This window comes from Elephantulus edwardii, unplaced genomic scaffold, assembly GCF_000299155.1.
Source record: "Elephantulus edwardii isolate Elephantulus edwardi_28Jun2011 unplaced genomic scaffold, EleEdw1.0 scaffold00473, whole genome shotgun sequence".
NCBI lineage: Eukaryota > Metazoa > Chordata > Mammalia > Macroscelidea > Macroscelididae > Elephantulus > Elephantulus edwardii.
Window position 1 is genome coordinate 750,561 of NW_006400223.1, and position 21,168 is coordinate 771,728.

Consider the following 21,168-nt stretch of genomic DNA (forward strand, 5'->3'; position numbering starts at 1 on the left):
GACTCCCACAGTTACTGCCATCTTCTAGTATTTTATGAAAGTCATACAGTACTTTTGTTAAAGAGGCAAAGTTTGATGCCAATCCATCTTGAACCCTAGTAAGGGAAAAGGTTAAAGGAAATTTATACATAATATCTGAAACAGATTTTTTAAAAAACGCTTATGTCATATCTAATCTGAAAAATGTTATTTTAAGTATAGCTTCTAACCTCCAAGAAGTGATCTATCTTGCTACTAAGTCATACTGATAAAGAAAAGCATAAGGATAATGAGTGGCACTGCCAATTCAAAGGCACAAGGTTCAAATCCATCAGCCACTGCTCCCGAGCAAGATGAACAATCTCTTCCTATATGATTTATGGCCTCTGAAAACCTGCTGGAGGTCAGCTATGAGATGTATCTGTGAATCTACTATAGATTTAGCAGCAACAGTTATAAATTTATCTGTATGGAGATATATGGTGGATTGTAGCTTTGCTACATTTTATGCTTACACTCAGTTAATGATCAACATCACTTTGCCTAGATTGGTCAAAGAACTCTGACATGACTGACATCAAGAGATGGTACCTTTAGATAGAGTAAGTCATGCAAAGATCTAGAAAAGTATATTCACACAGAAAAAACAGCAAGAACAAATTCCAAGAGGGGACCAGTTTGGTGAGAATGAAGACCATAAAGGTGACTGTGGATGGAATTAAAAAGTGGTACGTGAGAAAGTAGGAAGGAGTCAAATCATGCAGAGAGATAAGAGTTTGCTATCTTAAGCATAAATGTTGGACATTAAATCGAGAATTAAGATAGAATAAAATGAATTTACATAGATGTAACATGGTCTATAACGGATTAAGAGTGAAAATACATTAAGTTGATATAGTGCAGGCAAAGAGAATGGTGGAAATGTGCTGGGATGAAAGGAACAGAGACGGGGAGGAAGAGATCCAAAACAGAACAGGGATAAAAGGGGCAGGATACGCTAATGATTTAAGGTAAAACTGGGGAAAAGAAAGGCAGCCCAGCTGTTTTGCTTGAAAGACAAGGGTGGCCGACAGGGATCAGGAAAGCACAGGATGGAACGCGCCTCCGGGATTCTAGGCTAGGAAAACAGGTGAACAGAAAATAGCTCTATCTTTGACACCATGCTCAAAGTATACAGCTGGAGGTGCTTTAAGTTTGGCGCTAAAGGCATCTAAAATACCTTGCGCTGGGAAGAGATTACGATCTCTAAACCAGTAAGTCGTTAAAAGATAGCTAAAAAATCGGTAAGTTATCACTTTGAATGGCGATGGGTAAGCACTTGGTGCTTTGGGAGAGAAAACTGGTCAACTCGTAATAGTACTGGGGTGAGAATCGCTAGGCTTAACAACCTACAACTAGGAGGACAGTCTGCATAGTAAAGTTTTTACAGCTTTTTATAACGTTCGTAACTTATGGGGGCATTAAGTTTTATTTGAAACTTGTAAGACAGTGGCGTGCACGACTTTCCCAGGCCCAACACTCGCGAATCGACCGGAGCCGCGGTGCGCACCCCACTACGCCGTGGGCGCGGTCCCGCGCTGCGTACTCACGTGAGGAAACACTCGGGGCGGCAGGAGGCTTCAACAACCTCTCGCAGACACCGGTCCAGGGCGCAGATCCGCGAGGCCCGCTCCGCCATGGCAGTAGAAGTTCCGAAAAGGCGCTGCGTAGACGAGTGTCAGGCGTCTGATGCGACGGCGCACGTACTCGCATGCGCCGTGGGCGCTGGAGAGAGCCCGAAGAATCAACCCGCGCAGGCGCACGTGCGCCGCAGGGACAGGAAGACTGGCTGAGGAAGCGCCCCGCACAGGCGCGCACGTGGAACCTGAGACTGAAGATGATGGTTCCGCAGCAATCAGTTCCGGCCCTCTGGCCTTCCAGTTTCTGGCAAAAGAGATAAGGGGCGGGAGACCTAAAGCAGGAAACCAATGGGAGACCTGAAAGCAGGTAAGCCCATCTTGAGCGCTCCGAAGTTTGCGGCTGGATTCCTGAGAAGTCACAGAATGACAAGTCCTCACAATTCTTTTACTCTCTCAGTGCACTTCTTTTTTCTTTTTGGCTTCATATTTTTAAAATTAATTTTAACGAAAGTTTACAGACATTTAGGGTTTCCAATCATTCATTGTTCCACTTTTTTCCCTGCCCACACCATACCCCCCTATTAACTCTTCTCCTTGAAAAGTAAAAGAAAAACTCTTTCATTGTTATGCAATCCCTCCCCCCAAGTCCACTCCACTCTGCAGCCTTCATTCTGGACATTCATGACAATTAGACCCAATCGTGCATCCCTTTTAAGCAGTTCTCTCCCTCATCTGTTTCAGTGCAGTATACATCATTCCTCCCCTCCTTCTCTGTCTTCCCTCAACCCCGATGTCAGTCCCGTTTTTTGTCCTTTTGTCACTGAGATATTTCACTCAGCATAATGTCCTCCAGAGTCATCCATTTTACATAGTATTTCATGAGTTCCTTGTTTGTCAATGTTTCGTAGTATTCCATTGTGTGACTATACCAGAGCTTCTCTATCCATTTGTTGATGGGCACTTGGGTTGCTGCCAGCTCTTTTCTATTGCGAACAAAGCCTAAACATGGGTGTGCATATATCTGCTTGGATGGTGGTTATGGTTTCTTAAGGGTAAATTCACAGTAGTGGATTTGCTCGGTCAAATAGTATTTCTATTTGCAACTTTTTGAGATGGCCTTCCATAGTGGTTGCACCATTTTACACTCCCATCAACAGTGAATCAGTGTCCCAGTTTCTTCAAATTTAACAGAACAGCAAATATCAGTGCACTTCTTGTTAACTGCCCTCCAGTCCGTTAGAGACAGCCCAATGCATCCTTGTTAGGCACCGGGGAGTCGATGAAGTCTCTTTGCGACCCACACGCCGCGCTATCCTCACGGTTTGCTGGGCCCAGTTCCGCTGTTGGGCTGCTGTGTCAATCCTTTTTTTTTTTCTCTCTTCTCTTCTTGTGTACCCTCCAATCGGATTAGACTGGCATGGGAGGGAGATTGCTCCTCCTTCTCCAGCGGAGCATCCAGTGGATTCGAGCTGCTTGTCCTCGTGATTGCAGCACAGCTTCTAGCCTCTACGCCACTAGACCTCCCTTCCTCCTTCAATAAACTTCTAAAGCGGCGCTGGCCGTGCGCCCCGCACGCCACGCCCACCAGCGCGTCCGCCCGCCCCCGGAGCTCCCCCCGGCCTCGCCAGGGCCACCTTGGTGCAGTCCGCCTGGGTTCGCGGGGAGTTTGGACGGCTTTCCCCATGGCATTCTTGAGGAGGGCGGCGGCGGCAGCGACGGCCAGCGCTGGAGGTGAGGCCGGGGCGGCAGCGGACCAGGGCTAGTCAGAGGGCCGGGGCGGGTCAGGCGGCCAGGGGCAGTGGCCACAGGAAACGGGACAGATCGTGAGTCCCAAGCACCACAGCAACCAAAAAAGAGGAGGCCGAGGCCCGTACAAACACCAGCGTGGTCCCGCTGACCTCCGAGCTAGGCCCATGACCTGTTGAGGATTCCTGAAGGTCACGTTTATAAAAAAAACCCCTTAAGAATGCTCCCCCCCCTCCCCCGCCCCGTGCCCAAATAGATATATTTTCAGGTATGCAAACAGGACAGAGCAGAAGAGGGTTTGCAGTGTTCTGTGTTCTCTCCACTTGCCGTTTTAAAAAATGACTACTAGAACCGACAGAAATTGACCTTTTTTCACCCTAATCCATGCACAATATAGTTTCTGTTTTCAATCCTTTCTTGTCCTTCATGAGAGGACAGCCATTTAGACTAACTTGAGATCCAGCCTAGTGACCTCTGGAAGGCATGAGGTTCAAATCCACCAGATTATCTGCCTGAGAAAGATGGATAATTGGTTAACTGCCTCTGAAAACCCACTGGAAGGCCATCTATGGGTCGGTTCCAACTGAATGACACACAACAACAACTTCTGGATAAAGTGTCAAGAACTGGTCTTGAACATTTAGCCAGCACCTTCAGAGTGTTCAAGGGAAGAAAGCTTTATTACCCAGAAAGGGCTGTATTTCATCTTTGGAAACATACATTGTTAGAAGTTCTTTGAAGATTTGTCTCAAACAGAACCAACCTTTGATTGATAGTTGTTGTAGTCGCCTGTGCCTCTTAATGACCCTATGTATAGTTGCTTGGAACCCTATCCTATCGTGAATCAATCTCACAATCACCGACACACTACCAGTTACTGTTAAGTCGTTCTTAAAAATCACAAGTCTGTGATCGCATCTGCGATCACAAGTCAAGTACACAGTAATATTAATAGTACTCATTTAGTTTAAAGATGTGATATGTATACATAAAAATTAATTAGCAAGCTGGATAATTTGCTGATCACGATGAGACAAAGGAAAGAAAAAACCCAAATCTGAGTTGTTGTTAGGTGCCATCAAGAGAGTTCAAAATAAGAAAGAGAATAAGAACGGGAAAATAGAAATAAATTTTTCAAAACATATGCATGAGAAGGATAAAAGTAAAAGAAACAAGGACATTTGAAAAGATAATAAAGGAGTAGGAAATTTAAAGAGAAAATGGGAAGAACATTAGGGAAAAGGCCTGTGCCCCTGATAGGCATACTTGTCATCCTTGAAAGTGCTGTTGCAGTTGGGGGCAAGATGTGTTGTCTGAGATAGGGTTGCCAGTACAAAAGAAATTTGGGGTGTCACTCAAGTCACTCAGGGTCTCAGCTCCTCCGAGAGGTGGCTGAGAGGAACCTTTCCAGCCAAGAATAGATTCTTCATGAGGAGAGCCTGGGCTATTACTGCCAGGTCAAGGACCTTTGCAAGCCTAGTAGAGGAGCCAGGCACCCTACCTGAGCTGTTTTCTGCTTGCCTAACCAAGAGACAGATACCAGTCAGGAATCCCTCAGCTAGTAAGGGAAGGTAGAAGGCTGTATGTCTCCGGATGTGGAGAGGGTATGCACCTGGCACCAGATTGTTGGTGCTTACCCATTCAGATGGCTCAGTCCTTTACCCAGTAGGAAGAGAGCATCTATTTCCCCATGTGGGGACCATGTGCACCTAATACTAAACCTTGGGGGCCCCTGCCCTGGATTGCATTGCCAACCCAGAAATGGTCAAAGGCAGTTCTCTCTGTTCACCCTAAGAATAGAGTGCACAGCTCTATATGTTGTACCCTGGTTTGAATACATGCAGATGTCAGTCAGAGGCTGTTTTGCAAACCTACTGTAGGGATTTGGTTCAGGAATCCTTGTTGACAATGGAGCCTCTGACTAGGAACTAGCTGTAGTCTAGGTCTTCACCAAACATGCAGATTCCCTTAGCACCAGGATATAGAACGGGTGTCTCTGAATGTGGCACTGTGCTCTCTTGGCATTGGATATCAGTGGTGCAATCCTGACCCCAGGCATAGCCATGTGATGGGAAGAGCCACTCCCTTGATCCTTGGGGAGATATAGGGAACATGGGGTAGATTGCACATTTCTTGCAGGCCTGGGTTACCACAGTCATCAGAAAGCAGTCTACAAAAATTAAAAATGGTTATGTTGCAACACCTGCCTTCACAATGTTCTCTTTATTTAGTTGATGGATTCATTCAATTTCTTCTTTCAGGTTGTGTTTCAAATACTTTATCATTTTCTTTCAAACTGAGATTTCCAGAATTTCACTTGGATCTGTTATCTTTGTTTTCTGATCTTGGTTGTAGAGGGAGGATCTAGACTCCTGTCTGGCCCATCTTACTGTCTTGCCCGTAAGTCCCAATACTCAAGTCTTTTTGTATGTCAGTACACTGTTTTTGTCTTTCTTTTCTGTCCTTATTAAAGTGTATGTTAAAGTTTTTAATTAGCTTAGTTTTAACATTTTGTCTCATGAATGATTCTTGCCCTCCCTGAATTAGTAATGTTAATATTATGCAGATTTCCAACAAAGTGTTACTAGACTGTGATCTCTACAGAGATCATGCTTTATGCATGATTACTTTGTGACACAGAATCAAAAGCAGGTGGAGGTATTAATTAATACAGTCCTTCAGTGTCTTCTCAGCAAATACCAGTTAATGGAAATCATCCATAAGAAATAGTTCTGCAAACAACAGATGCTGGCAAGGTTGCGGAGAAACTGGAACCCTTATTCACTGTTGGTGGAAGTGTAAAATGGTGCAACAGCTATGGAAGGCTGTTTGGCGCTCTCTCAAAAAGTTGCAAATAGAAATACCATTTGACCCAGCAATTCCATTACTGAGAATATACCCTAAAGAAACCATAACTGCCACCCCGGCAGATATATGCACACCCATGTTTATTACGGCTTTGTTCACAATAGCAAAGAGTTGAAAGCAACCTAAGTGCCCATCAACAAACCAATGGATAGAGAAGCTCTGGTATATTCACACAATGGAATACTACACTGCATTGAAAAACAAGGAACTCATGCAATATTATTCAAAATGGGTGACCTTGGAGGACATTATGCTGAGTGAAGTATCTCAGTCACAAAAGGACAGATGCTGCATGGTGCCACTATTGTAGAACAGGATTGACATCAGGATTAGAGAGAGACTGAGAAAAATTGGATAAATTATGTATACTGATTGAAACAGATGAGGGAGAGAACTGTTTGAAAACGATATATGGGTATTATGGTTATGACAATAAGAGTCCAGAATGATTGTTGCATAGTGGAGTGTACTTGGGGTGAGTAGCTGGGATTTTACACGAGTGAAATAATTTTTCTTTTACTTTTCAAAGAGAAGAACAAACTGGGGGGAGGGGTGAGCAGGGAGAAAAATGCAACAATGAATGTATATAAATCCAAAATCTCTGTAAATGTTCATTAAAATTAATTAAAGAAAAGAAATTAGTTCTGTCAAAATCATACTAGCGCCTCCTGCAAAACATTAAATTCAGACATCTGTCTTAATTATCTAGTGCTGTTATAACATAAATACCACAAGTAGATATCTTTAACAAGCAAACTTATTTTTTCACAGATTAGTGGGTTAGAAGGCCAAGTTCAGACTGCCAGACCCAGAGAAGGCCTAGATCAGACCTACTCAGAAGGCCAAGGTCAGACCTACTCAAACCTAGTCAGGTTCTGAAGATCCTTGTCTCCTCTCAGCCTCTATAAGTTCACATGAATTGGGGATCCTTAGGGATCATGGCATCTATCTTCTTCTGAGACTAGGAGGTTCTCAATGCAGGGACATTTGAGTCCAAAGGATGAATCCCACTCTTGAGCTTTTCTGTCTTAGTCTTATTCATTGTAGTTGTTATGTGTCCTAGAATCAACTATGATCCATAGCAACCTTTTGAACAACTGATTAGTTCTTGTCCAATCCTGTGTTGTCCTCACAATCTCTGACTTGTTCTAGCCCATGCTTACTGCCACTGTGTCAGTCTATCTTAGTTTGAGGGGTGTGTGTGTGTGTGTGTGTGTGTGTGTGTGTGTTTATCTTTTCTTTAAATCTTGGTAAAGATTTACAAAGTGATTGGTTTCCTTCCTTCATGCACACTCTCCTACTTCCACCTCCTCTGGTTCCCTTTGTAACACTCGTCCTGTTCCGGGCTATTAATTGTCATACACATAGTTTCTATACCTATAGTAATACTGGCAGGTAGCATGTTGCAAAAGATTGTTGAAAACAAAAATCATTGAATCATTGAAAACAAAAAGTTATCTCTTAGATATTTTTTTACTTGAAATTGCCTAAAAGACATATGCCATAGATATTAAAATGTAAGATTGTACAAAATGATAAATTAGTCATGGGGAAAAAAGAGTCAAAATGTAATTGTTCAAAAACATCAACTTTGATGTTAGACAAAACTGTACATGAGGCTCAACTTCACTGTTCTGTATGACCATGGGGAAAATTACTGAATCTTTGTAAAGCCTGATTTCCTTATCTCAAATCTGGGACAGAGTGTGGAAATTATTGAACAGTGTCATTGATGTCACATACAAGCAAGATTCTGCTGAAGATTATCCAAAAATGACTGGAACAGCACATCAGCAGAGAACTGCCTGAAGTGGAGGCAGGGTTTAGAAGAGGCCATGGCACTAAAGATATTATAGCTTATGTCAGATGGATCTTGGCTGAAAGCAGAGAGTACCAGAGGAATGTCTATCTGTGTTTCATTGACTATGAAAAGGCATTTAACTGTGTGTATCACAGCAAACTGTGGTTGACTCTGAGAAGAATGGGAATCCCAGAATACTTGATTGTGCTATTGTGAAACTTATACTTGGACCAGGAGACAGTTGTCAGAACAGAGCAAGGAAACACTGGGAAGTGTTCAAAATTGGGAAGGGTGTGCGTCAAGGATGTGTCCTATCTCCATATCTTTTCAATCTGTGTCTGGAACAGATTATCTGGGAGGCTGGGCTCTTTGGAGGGAAATGAGGCATCAGGATTGGAGGTAGACTCATCAACAATCTGCGTTTATGAAGATGACACAACCCTGCTTGCTGAAAGTGAGATCAAGGATTGCAGCCTTCAATATAGATTGAAGCTCAACATCAAGAAAACAAACATTCTCACCTCTGGGCTGATATTCAGCATTATGATAGATGGTGAAGAAATTGAGATTATTAACAGCTTCAGTTTGCTTGGCTCTACAATCATCACTCTTGGTACCAGCAGCCAGGAAATTAAAAGACGAATTGCATTGGGAAAGTCTGCTGTCAAAGACTTCTCCAAAGTACTGAAGAGCAACAGTTGTCAGTCAGGAGATTAAGGTGTACCTGATCCAGGCCAGGGTCTTTGTAATTACTTGCTATGCATCAGAAAGCTGGACAATGACTAGGGATAATAAAAGGAGAATTTATGCCTTTGAGCTGTGGTGCTGGAAAAGAGAATTGAATATACCATGGACTGCTAGGAGAAAAAACAAGTTCATTCTGGAGATGGTGAAGCCAGGCTGCTCCTTGAAGGCAAGGATTCTGAGACTTCGTCTGACATACTTTGGACATGTTGCAAGGTGAGATCAGTCCTTGGAGAGGGACATCATGCTTGGGAAGTTAGAGGAAGACCCTCGATGAAATGGATTGGTTCAATGAATGGGGTAATGGTGATGGGTGTGTCAGACAATAAGATTGGCACAAGATAGAGCAGGGTTTAGGCTGTTGTACGTAGGGTCACTATGATTCTCAGGCGACTTAATGGCACATAACAACAACAGCAACAATCTGGAAAAAAATCTGACAAAGTTTTTATGTTGAATAAGCAAAATAAATAGAAAGTGCTCACTTGGTATTATTTTCATTAAATGGCCTGGAGGACTAATAGGCAGAATCTGTTGATTATGGGGAACATTCCCATGGTTGTGGTACTTTTAAGGGCCCTTAAGTCATTATGATGTATAGTAAGGTTATGAAAAACAGATCTGAACCCTATTCTGTGCCATCCTCACCATCTCTGATATGCCCAAGCCCATTGTTAGAGTCACTGTGTCAAGCCATCTTGTTGAGGATCTCCCTCTGTTTCTCTAACCCTACACCTTTCTTAGCCTGATGCCATTTTTGAAGGATTAGCCCCTCCTGACAACATGTGCAAAGTATGTGAGATGAGGTTTCATAGTCCTTGGCTCTAACAGGCACTCTGGTTGCATTTCCTACAAGACAGACTTGTTTGTTCTTTTGGTAACCCATGGGATAGCCATTACTTTCTTCATGATCACAATTCAAAGGCATCAGTTCTTCTGTCATCATTATTCATTGTCTAGCTTTCAGAAGCATAGGTGGTGTTTGTTGTTAAGTGCCCTGGAGTAGATTATGACTTAAAAACCCTATGAACAATAGATCTGAACCCTGCCCTAACCCTGCCCTATCCTGTGCCATCCAGAAGAATAGAAAGCAGTTAAAATGTCATGGCTTGACTTAGGTGCACTTTAGTCTTTAAACTGGCATCTTAGCTCTATAACACTTTAGGGAGTACTTCACAGAAGAATTTTCCAATGCAACATGTCTTGATTTCTGGACTCTTGTTACTATGGGTGTTGATTGTGGATCCAAATAAAATGAAATTGTTAACAAATTCAGTATTTTTCCATCTCTCAGGATGCTGCCTCTTGGTGCAGTGGTGAGGACTTTGGTTTTCTTGATGTTGAGAAAAATCCATATTGAAGGCTGAGATCTTTGATCTTCTGCAGTAAGTGTTTCAAGTCTTCTTCACTTTTCATAAGTTAGGTTGTGTCATTTACACAATGCATGTGGTTCATTAGTCTGCCTCCAATTCTTATGCCACATTTTTTCCATATGGTCTAGCTTCTAAAATCTGAATATAGATTGAATAGGTATAGGAAAGATAGAACCTTGGCATACAACTTTCCTGATTTTAATCTTTGCACTCTTCCCTTATTATGTTTAGACAACATCTTCTTGGTCTTTATTATAGGTTTCACATGAACAAAATTAAGTGTTCTGGGATTTGCATTCTTCTCAGTGTCAGCCATAGTTTGTAATGGTCCACATAGTGAGATATGTTTGAATAGTCAATAAAATACAAGTAAATAACTTTCTGGTATTCACTGCTTTCAGTCAAGATCTGTCTAACATAGCAATGATATTCTCTCATACCATGGTCTTTTCTCAATCTGGCTTGAATTTGTGACTATTCTCTGTTCTTGCACTATTCCAGACATTTTCAAGCAATCTTCAGTAAGATTTTACTTGTATATGATAATAATTTTATTTTTAGATAATTTTCACATTCTACTCGATCATCTTTTCTTTTCTTGGAATGGGAATAAATACAAGTCTCTTCCATTCCGTTAGCCAGGTAGCTGTCTTCCATATTTCTTTACATAGTTTAATGAGCATACCCAAGCTACATCTATGTGTTGAAATATGTCCATTGGTATATCATCAGTTCCTGGGGCCTTAATTTTTGCCAAAGCCTTCAGTGCAGCTTGGACTTTTCCCTTTAGTACTATTGGTTCTTGGTCATATGCTACTTCCTGAAATGGTTCCATTTCAGCCGGTACTTTTTAGTTCAGTGATTCTGCATATTCCTTCCATCTTCTTTTGATAGCTCCTGTATTGTTCAAAAATTTCCCATAAAATCCTTCACTGTTGCAGCTTGAAGCTTGAATTATTTCTTCTTTCCGTGCACCTTGATTGAACAATGCCAATTGTGTTACTCCCTGCTGGTTATCTAGCTCCAGCAGCACCCCTGAGATATTGAAACATTTAACTCCAGACCACCTACTGTGGTGAATATTGTAGTCAAGTGAGTCATGACATTTTTGGTTTTCCAGTGCATATAAAATTCATGTTTACACTGTACTGCTGCTTTTGTTAAATGGATAATAGCATGGAGAGAAGTTTTAATATATTGAGAGAATTGCCAAAACGCTATCCAAATATAAAGTGAACATATACTGGTGGAAAAATGGCACCAATAAATGCAGGTTATCAGAGTCCTTCAATTTGTAAAAACAGTCTCTGAGAATGACAGTAAAGCAAAGTACAGTAAAAAGACTTTGTCTCTAGTTTCACAATTTAGTCAGTTAAAATTACAGACTTCATGATAATGTTGATGCTTTGTTTTAACAATGGCATTAATCTATGCATCTCTATTGTGAAACTTAACAGTTGGCTAGTTGTCTTTAAGCTATATGATACTCTTCCACGATGATCTCAGCAGTTCAGAAGCCATGTGGGATGCTTAGAGACTGGCATATGTCATCAGCGTTGATAATAATAACCATCTTTACTATTAAGAAAGTCAAATAGTTGCAAATATAGTTTCTGTTTCTATATATTTAAAGGAGCTTGTGTCTTAAAATAAGAAGAATCATGAGCAGTAACAATTTTAAGTAAGAGAATTTCTAAGTAAGTGTTATTGTTAAAAAGAGTTTGCCACAATTTCAAACAGCACTATTCTACTGTAATATAAGTAATCACTGTAATACTGAAATACTAGCAAAGGCTCTGAAATCAGACCCCCTAACGCAAGCATTCTAGAATTAAGAGAGTAGTCTTCTTATCATAAAAAGCAGTAAATGGTTTATTGAATAATATACACACACACTTCCATTGGGATGACAAACTAATCATACTTGCAAACTTGACGTTTTGGGAGAAATTATTGAGAGCAACATCAGACACAAAGGAGAATGAAGCACAAGAAAAGATCTAATAAACAGAAATGCACAGCAGTGACATATCCACCAGACTGGTCTTGGATACCACACAAATGAGAAGGTGAAAAAAAAAAAGAAGTACTAGATCACCATCATGAAGAAGCCAGGGCCTCATAATCCTTGAAGTCAACTTCCTTCTGAATGGGTAGGATATTCTTGGCATGTTCTCCCCTCTCAGTGAACAGATCATCACTATCTTGAGCCTGGCAAGAAGTCCAGCTGATGTGGAGGATAGGAGCTCATTAAATTGTTTTTGGATTTTGTACTGAGGAGATCAGTGCATGCACAGGGGGTTGAGATTATCCCAGTATAATCAGTACTCTTCCACAGCACAACTCAAAGGCATCAGTTCTCTGTCATCCTTATTCATTGTTCAACTCTCAGATGCAAAGCAAGCAATTGAAAAGAATGTGTCTTGGATCATGTGCACCTTAGACTTTAAACTGACATCATTGCTCTTTAGCACTTTGGAGAGATCCTTGACCTCAGATTTTCCCAGTATAACACACCTTTTGATTTCTTGACTTCTGGTACCAAATGTGTTGATTATGCATCCAAGTAAAATGAAACCATTGATGAATTCAATCTTTTCTCCATCTATCATAATGTTGCTTATTGGCCCAGTGGTGAGGATCCTTGTTTTCTTGATGTTGAAATGTAATCTGTATTGAAGTCTTTGATCTCCCACACAGACATTTCAAGTCCTCATTTTTAGCAAGCAAGATTGTGTCATCTGTGTAAGGCAGACTGATGAGTCTTTCTCTGATCCGGATGCCACATTATTCTTCATAAAGGCCAGCTTCCTAAATGATTTGCTCAGGATACAGATTGAATAGGTATGGAGTAAGGATACAGCACTGACACACATCTTTCCTGATTTTAAATCCTACAGTGTGTAACAGACTAGAAATAGGTATCATTTGAGCACAGTTATATCAACGTTTCAGAAGCTGTCAACATGTTGAGAGGATTAAAAAGCAGAATTGAAAAAAATGGAACACAGAATCAGCAAAACAGAAGGCAAAGACCTCAACATTAATATGCTAGAAGGAAACACACAAAAAAGAAGAAGTGAAGAAAGAATGGGAATTACATGGGATATAAGCAAGAGTAATAACAGCAAACTAATAAAAAATACAATTTGTTTTTTAAAAAGTAAGAACATATATACAACTGGAATTCCATAATAGAAAGAGACAAAGATGTACCAAAAACTGTGGAAAAGTTACTAAAACAAAATCATGAAAAATGAGAAAATGCACATCCAAGAAGTTGAGTGAATCTCAAACAAGAAAAACACCAAGACATGTCATAGATTCCCAAAATCAAAGACAAGGAGAGTATACAGAAAGCTGTTGGTGAAAAATGAAGAATTATGTACAAAAGGAAAGCTAGTAAGATTAAGCTCTGGTTTCTTAGTGAAAACCGTGTGAGCAAGAAGACAAAATTTAAAGAAAGGAAACAACTGCCAATCTGTAATGCTTCACTCAGCAAAACTAGACATCAGTTATGATGGTGAAATTAGGACATCCTCAGAAAAACAGAAACTAAGAATTTGTGAAAACAAGACCAATTTTACAGGAGATACTAAAGGAAGTCCTTCACACAAAGAAATGATAGAAAAGTGGATAGATGACTAGCAACAGCACAAGGCTCAAAGAGGCAGCAGCAAAAAGATCTTGCCTATTGGTAATCACACTTCATATGAATGGCTTGCATGGACCAGTTAAAGCAAAAGGAGTAGCAGAATACATTAACAAAACCTCATCGGTATGCTGTCTACAAGAGACACACCTGAGAAGCACGGATTAAAATAGACTAATAATCAAAGAATGGAGAAAAATAATACCAAGCAAATGGCAGCAGCAATAAAAAAGCAGGAGTGCTGATATCAATCTCTAATAATAGACTTCAGTGTAAAAACCAGCCTAAGAGCGAAGGAAGGACACTATATAAATACATATAAGGTCAATAGCACAAGAAGACATAACCTTATAATATCTGTGCAACAAACTACAGAAAACAAATGTTAACAGACTTGAAGAAAGAAGTGGACACCACCACAAAATTAATAGGCAACCTCTAGCATTTCACTCTCATTGAACACCAGGAAAACTAGAAAGAGACTGAACAAAGATGCAGAACTATTCACCAACCTCTTAGACATGCACAGCTTCTGTCCAACAAAAACTCAATATACAGTCTTCTTCAGTGCATATTAAACAGTCTCCGGGATAGACCTCATACATTGTTCAGTGCTGTCGAGTCAACATAGCAACCTTATAAGCAATAGATCTAAACCCTCTCCTTACATGTGTTGTCCTCATTGTGTCTGACACACTTGAGCCCATTGCTCCAACCTGAGTCTGTTGTCTTATTGAGGGTTTTTCCTCTTTCCCCTTGACCCTCTACCTTTCCAAGCATGACGTATCTTTCCAAGGAATAGCCTCTGTTATCCCAAACTATGAGAGATGAAGGTTTGCTCTCTTTGCTTTTAAGAAACACCCTGGCTACATTTTTTCCAAGACATACCTGTTTTTTGGCAGTCCATGGGATTGTCAGTACTCTTTTCCAACACCACACCGCAAAGGCATTGTTGTTGTTGTTATGTGCCATTGAGTCACTTGTGACTCATAGCTACCCAGTTTATAACAGCTCTGAACCCTGGTTTATATTGGGCCAACCTTATTGTCTCTGACATACCTATCCCCATTACCTCAATCACTGAGTCAGTTCACCTCATTGAGGGTCTTCCTTTCTTTCACTGTCCCTCCACCCTCCCAAGCATGATATCCCTCTCCAAGGACTGGTCATTCCCTGCAGCATGTCCCAAGTATGTCAGACAAAACTTTAGAATCCTTACCTTCAAGGAGCAGCCTAGTTTCACTTTCTCTAGGTTGAACCTGTTTGTTCCCCTAGCAGTCCATGGTGTAATCAGTACTCTTTCTTCAGCACCATGGCTCAAAGGCATCAAATCACCTATCATCCCTAGTCATTGTCCAGCTCTCTGATGTATAGCAAATAATTGTGAAGACTATGGCCTAGATGAGGTGCACCTTATTCTCCAGACTGACATTTTTGCTCTTCGGTACTCTGGAGAGGTACCTGACAGCAGACTTTTCCAGTATATATGTTCATTTTGCATATGAGGAAACAAAAATATGGAGAAGTTAAGTAACTAGTCACATCACACAACTAATGAAAGGGTCAAGATTTGAATGAGTATAGTGCCATCTAATATTTTTTTTTAAAAAACATTTTAATTATTTTTCATTTCTGTGAACATCTACAGAGATTTTGGAATTCCATTCATTCATTGTTGCACCCTTCTCCTCGCCCCCCCCCCCCCCCGTTTGCTCCTCTCCCGCCATCTAATCTTCCAGGTTAGTGATCAATTTGGTTCCATTTAAGACTCATTCTCCAGTCAGAACCAATTCATGACTGCCCTCCATTGGATTTCCAAGGCTGTACATCTTTATAGAAGAAGCTTGTCTGTCTTTCTCCTCTTAAGCAGCTGGTGAATACTGCACAAGAAGAACTTTCCCATCTTTCTTCAGTTTTATAGAGAGTTCCGTATGTTGTTGTTCTGTGTCCTGTTGAGTCAGAAGTGACTCATAGCTGACCATCAGCTTTTCTAAGGCAGCAAATCACATGGAAGGAAATTAGCCATCTTTCTCCCATGGTTGAGCTTGTGGATTTGAACCACATGCTTTCAGACTGACAGAGCAAAGTGCTCACGGCAGACCTTTTGTACTAGTTAAATGAAACTTGTTTTATTTTAAGAATTATGGGGATTATTTTGGTTTAAAATATAATTTTTGTTTTAAAGCATGATCTTAGGGTAGTAGTTCTATCCTTCATAGCTCTAGAAAGAATTCATGACAGTTTGAATGTGCCTTGCATTTTACCCCATTTAATCAGAATTCTTCTTTGACATCTTTGATCAAAATGTTAAATAATGGTATGCAGGCACTATCTTGTTTTCTAGTGTCATGACAAAGGAAGCAATTATTCATTAAACCAATTAGCCCCACATTCTGTGTTCTCTAGCTCCTGACTTTCCTTTCTCTGATGCTCCTTGTGAATAGAGGTCACTTGTGCTTTCCATGACCTTTTACAGGCTTTTAAGACTCCAGGCACTACTCAGTGAATGAACTGTAAAACAAGTACTGAACACACAATGGGCAAATTAACTTGAATGTCCCACAAAATCATAACTTTAAACTTCCAAACCAAGGAACCAAATCCCATGAAGTATTTGGTTGTATATAGGCTTAAAGGCTATACTTTGTTGCCATTATAAATATGTCTATCATACAAATTTTGCCAATTTACCTTTTTACAAATATACAATTTATTGACAACTGTTATGCTAATTGGTTTTGGAACAGTGTTGGAATTTTGAAAAATGGCTTTTCTATCCATTGTGTTAGTTCCCATTGGAAATATAGTCTTCAGCTACCTCAATTATGGTCACATGGTTTTGCAAATTATCAATAGCTATGGGACCAATATTTCAGAGAATGCTTTTCACACTGTGGAGAGAATGTGAAATGATTGTGGAGACACTGTGTAGAGACTAAAGGAAGTGTGCAGAGATTGTGGCAAGGTGTAGCCTTACAGAACCTTAGAGATAGAGCCAAAGTTAAAGGTTTTGCTTCTGGGCAACTAAATGAAGAGCTGGCTTGTGGCTGCTATGAGTTATACCTTACTGGATGATTGAGGAAAACAGAGGTTTATCTGTGCTGCTGAACTGAACCTAAACTTTGACTTGTTGACTGAGAAGCTGTCTGAACTAATTGAGGAATTGTACCTTGATGTTAGTTTCATTTGGTGCTGCTATTCACTAACCTTTGACTTTTACTGTGCAATACCCTTTGTCTCTTCCACCCTAACCTATTTCCTTAAAAAATCCCACAAAACTGTGAGTAAAGTCTGTGAGTCAATTTGCAACAAACATTGGACACAGTGAGTCCTAGAAATAGAAGCAGGAGCATGAGGGGTGGCATGTCTGACCCTGTAGCTGTTTGTTTGGTACTATGGATGTATCGATGGGAACAGTTCCCCTTTTTGAAACAAGTAGAAGTCAGACTTGGCCTTCCCCTGTAACCACTGCCCTTTTCACAGTTGGTGTCAGTAGTGGTGGGATTCATTGCTCCACATTCACAGAAAAGTTGTGTTTTGTCAAGTGGGAGCTTTGGAAGATGTACGGTTAAAATGGTTATTGTTTGTTTTTACATTTAAGCCTCGAGTTGCAATATTGAAAGATAATATGGGCAATATACTGAATGGCCAGAAAACATCGAAAGAAGATGGAGGGAATACACAGAGTCACTGTGCCAAAAAGAACTGACTGACACTGATAAATTTCAGGAAGTTCCATATAAACAGGAACCAATGGTAATGAAGGAGGAAGTTGAAGCTCAATTGAAGGTATTGGCAAAAAGTAAGGCCCCAGGAATCGATGGGATACCAGTTGTCTTGTTTCAATTAACAGATGCAGCCTTGGATGCACTCACCAGTCTATGCCAGAAAATTTGGAGGACAGCTAGCTGGCCAATGTATTGGAAAAGGTTCATATTTGTTCAACAGAGGTGAAAACTATAAAAAAATATCATTAATATGACATGCAAGCAAAATACTGCTGAAGATCATTTAAAAAGTAGGCTATAGAAGAGACACTAGGGATATCATTGCTGATATCAGATGGATCCCAACTGAAAGTAAAGAACACTAGAAGAATATTCATTTATACTTTATTTAGTATGCAAAGGCATTTGACTATGTGGATCATAACAAGTTGTGGCTGACATTAAGAAGAATGAGAATCCCAGAGCACTTAATTGTGCTCATGCAGAACCTATGCCTGGACTTGTGCCAACAGAGGAGGGAAATAATACATGGTTTAAAATTAAGAAGGGAGTGTATAAGATTTGTATTCTCTCTTCATACCTGTTCAATCTGTATGCTGAGCAAATTATTCAAGAAACAACTCTGAAGAAGAATGTGGCATCAAGATTGGAGGAAGAATCATCAATAACCTGTGTTATGCAATTGACACAACCTTGCTTGTTGAAAGTGAGGAGGACTTGATGCACTTGTTGCAGATGATCAAAGAATACAGCCTTCAATATGGATTGCATCTCAATGACAAGAAAACAAACATTCTTACTACTGGACCAGTAGGCAACATCATGATAGATGGAGAAACGATTGAAATTGTCAACAACTTCATTTTATTTTGATCCATAATCAACATCCTTAGTACAAGCAGTCAGGAAATCAGAAGACATATTGCACTGGGAAAGTCTGCAATTAAGGAATTCTCCAAATAATTGAGGAGTAGAGATGTGATTTTGAAGACTAACATGCATCTGATTCAGGCCATGATCTTTCTGATCACTTGTCTATGTATCTGAGGGCTGGACAATGACTAAGGATGATAGAAGAAGAATTGATGCCTTTGGGCTGTGGTGTTGGAGAAGAGTATTGAACATGGACTGCCAAAAGAACAAACAAATATGTCTTGGAGAAAGTGCAGCCAGAGGGCTCTTTGGAGGTAAATATGATAAAGCTTCATCTCACATACTTTGGATATGTTGCCAGGAGGACCTGTTCCTTAGAGAGGGACATTGATGCTCAGAAAGGCAGAGGATCAGAGAAGGAGGAAGACCCTCAGCCCTGTGATTGACACAGTGTCTGTCACAATGGGCTCTTGTGTGTCGGGAAGTGTGAGGATTGCACAGGAAAGGACAGGGTTCAGATCTGTTGTTCATTGGGTCACTGTGGGTTGTACTCGAGAACACTTGACAATAACAACATGTCATAATGTTAGGGTATATTGTAAAAATGAATATGAGGAACACATATGGTAAAAATAATTAAAGTTTTTGTTGATTTAACTATACTGGATATTTTTTATATTGATAGATAGTAGATTGTAGAAAGTATGATATACTTGATGGATATTTATTCTTCTACATAGCAATGTTAATGAATACTAGATGTTATAATGATAGGACATATAACTTAGAAGAATATAAGTCAGTTGGACATTAATTAGATATTCAAAAAGGGAACATTTTCCCTGAAAAAGAATGCTTGTAGTAAGTAGTAAAATTTGATACAAAATGTAGAGCTTACCCTAAAAAAGATTAAGACCTGCTCAGTACTCTGAAGAGAATTATATTTGAAAGAAGACAGAAGAGAGACTTTGTCAGAGAACTGAGACAAAGTAACCCTGACACCCATCAGAGCCCTGTCTCCAGAGCTTGATATTAAAGGATGCAATGAGTATGGTGACCACCTAGGTCTACTGGATGAGTGGAAAGTGGGAAGCATCAGAGCCCCCTTTCCCAAACTTAAAGGAAGCTGGCAAGCATGCTCAACTCATGGTGACCACCTTTGTCCACTCGATGAGTGGAAGTGGGAAGTTACGCACTAATGAAAAGGCAGATTGAGTTTGGACATGTTCATTCAGAACTGTTCACCTAGCCTGATGAATAGATAAATGAAGAAGAGTTGCTGGTTTGTGTAGCAGGGAGTCTCTAGGATCCCTGATGTGTTGACTTAGCCTATCTGGGGCTAAGGTTGAGTAAGGAACCAGCCAGTCTGAAACAACAGGGAGAAGTGTGGATTCCTGAGTTTGCAGCTGATTCCTGTTTGGACCTAATCATGGATGTCTGGGGATAAGTTAACAGAACCCAACCAGATGAAGAGAGGATGTTTCATTCTGTGAGCTAGTATTGATTACTGTTTGTTACCTAATGGTTTGCTCTGGACTGGACCTTTGTTTATAGATGCAGATGCTCAAAGTTTCAACTGTAATAGAAGATTCTTCAGAGAAAAGGGCTTGCTTATTTCCTGAGAGTACTGGTTTGATAGGAGTGGACAAAATCAGAAATTGACTATCTGAAATGAAGGGATTAAGACTTAAGGAGGAAAGTAGCTGGTTTACATCTTCCATTGAATATATACAGGGTTTGCTTATTTCCTGGGAGTACTGGCTTGATAGGACTGGACCGAACCAGAAATTGACTATCTGAAATGAAGGGATTAAGACTTAAGGAGAGAAGTAGCTGGTTTACATCTTCCTTGTATATGGGAATGTAGCTGGTTTACACCTTCCTTGATAGGAGAAGATTGATCTTTCAAATAATTAGAAATAATGGGTTGAAAAGCCAAAGGTTGGTCTATGGTGTTAGAACTTTGAAAAATGGTTTTTCAGTTCATTATGTTGGGGTCTACCTCAACTAGTCACATCATCTTGCAAATCACCAACAGCTGTGGGGCTGATAAAAGAGAATGCTCTCCATACTGTGGAGAAAAAGTGAAGAGATTGTGAGGAGACTGTGGCAAGGTGTAGCCTGACAGAACCTTAGAGATGGAGCCAAAGTTAAAGGTTTTGTTTCTGGGCGACTCAATAAGGAGTTGACTTGCAGCTGCTATGAGACAATGCTTGCTGGATAATTGAGGAAACCAGAGGTTTCTTTGTGCTGCTAAACTGATCCTAGACTTTGATTTGTTGACTGAGAAGCTGTCTGAACTAATTGAGGAATTATATCTTGATGTTAGGTTGGTTTGGGGCTGCTGTTCACTAAACCTGGACTTTCTCTATGTGATATCCTTGGTCTTCCCCCTACCCCATCCTATTTCCCTTATAAACCCCACATTAAAAAGGAACTTATAAAAGTTCCTTCTTAAAAAGGAACTTACCCTGGATGTCAGTTTGAGGACTAAGGTGCATATGATTTAGATCATAGTCTTTCCAGTTACTTTCAGTGCATCTGAGAGCTGGACAATGAATAAGGAATGCAGAAGAAGAATTGATACTTTTGAGCTGTGGTTCTGAGAAGAGCACTGAACATTCCATGGATGTCCAAGAGAACAAACGCATATGTCTTGGGAGAGGGTGCAGCTGAATTGCTCTTTGGAGCCAAGAATGAATGATGAGGCTTTGCCTCACATACTTTGGGCATATTGCTAGAAGGGAGTATTGCTTAGAAAAGGACATGATGCTGGGAAGGGTGA

General features: G+C 40.4%; 2 protein-coding genes across 2 annotated transcripts in view; one reads left to right on the forward strand and one right to left on the reverse strand.

The window, feature by feature from the left end:
* Window positions 1-1,657, reverse strand: part of LOC102850726 (U3 small nucleolar ribonucleoprotein protein MPP10-like) — a 13,282-nt gene extending 11,625 nt beyond the window's left edge. Inside the window, exons 1-2 of the mRNA XM_006902940.1 lie at window positions 1,569-1,657; window positions 16-95 (exon numbers count right to left, since the gene is read on the reverse strand). Of these exons, the coding sequence (XP_006903002.1) occupies window positions 16-95; window positions 1,569-1,657 (169 nt within the window). The remainder of the gene's footprint in view (window positions 1-15; window positions 96-1,568) is intronic.
* A 50-nt stretch (window positions 1,658-1,707) lies between these two features.
* Window positions 1,708-21,168, forward strand: part of LOC102851136 (methylmalonyl-CoA epimerase, mitochondrial-like) — a 55,940-nt gene continuing 36,479 nt past the window's right edge. Inside the window, exons 1-2 of the mRNA XM_006902941.1 lie at window positions 1,708-1,905; window positions 3,149-3,329. Coding sequence (XP_006903003.1) covers window positions 1,708-1,905; window positions 3,149-3,329 — 379 coding nt within the window. The remainder of the gene's footprint in view (window positions 1,906-3,148; window positions 3,330-21,168) is intronic.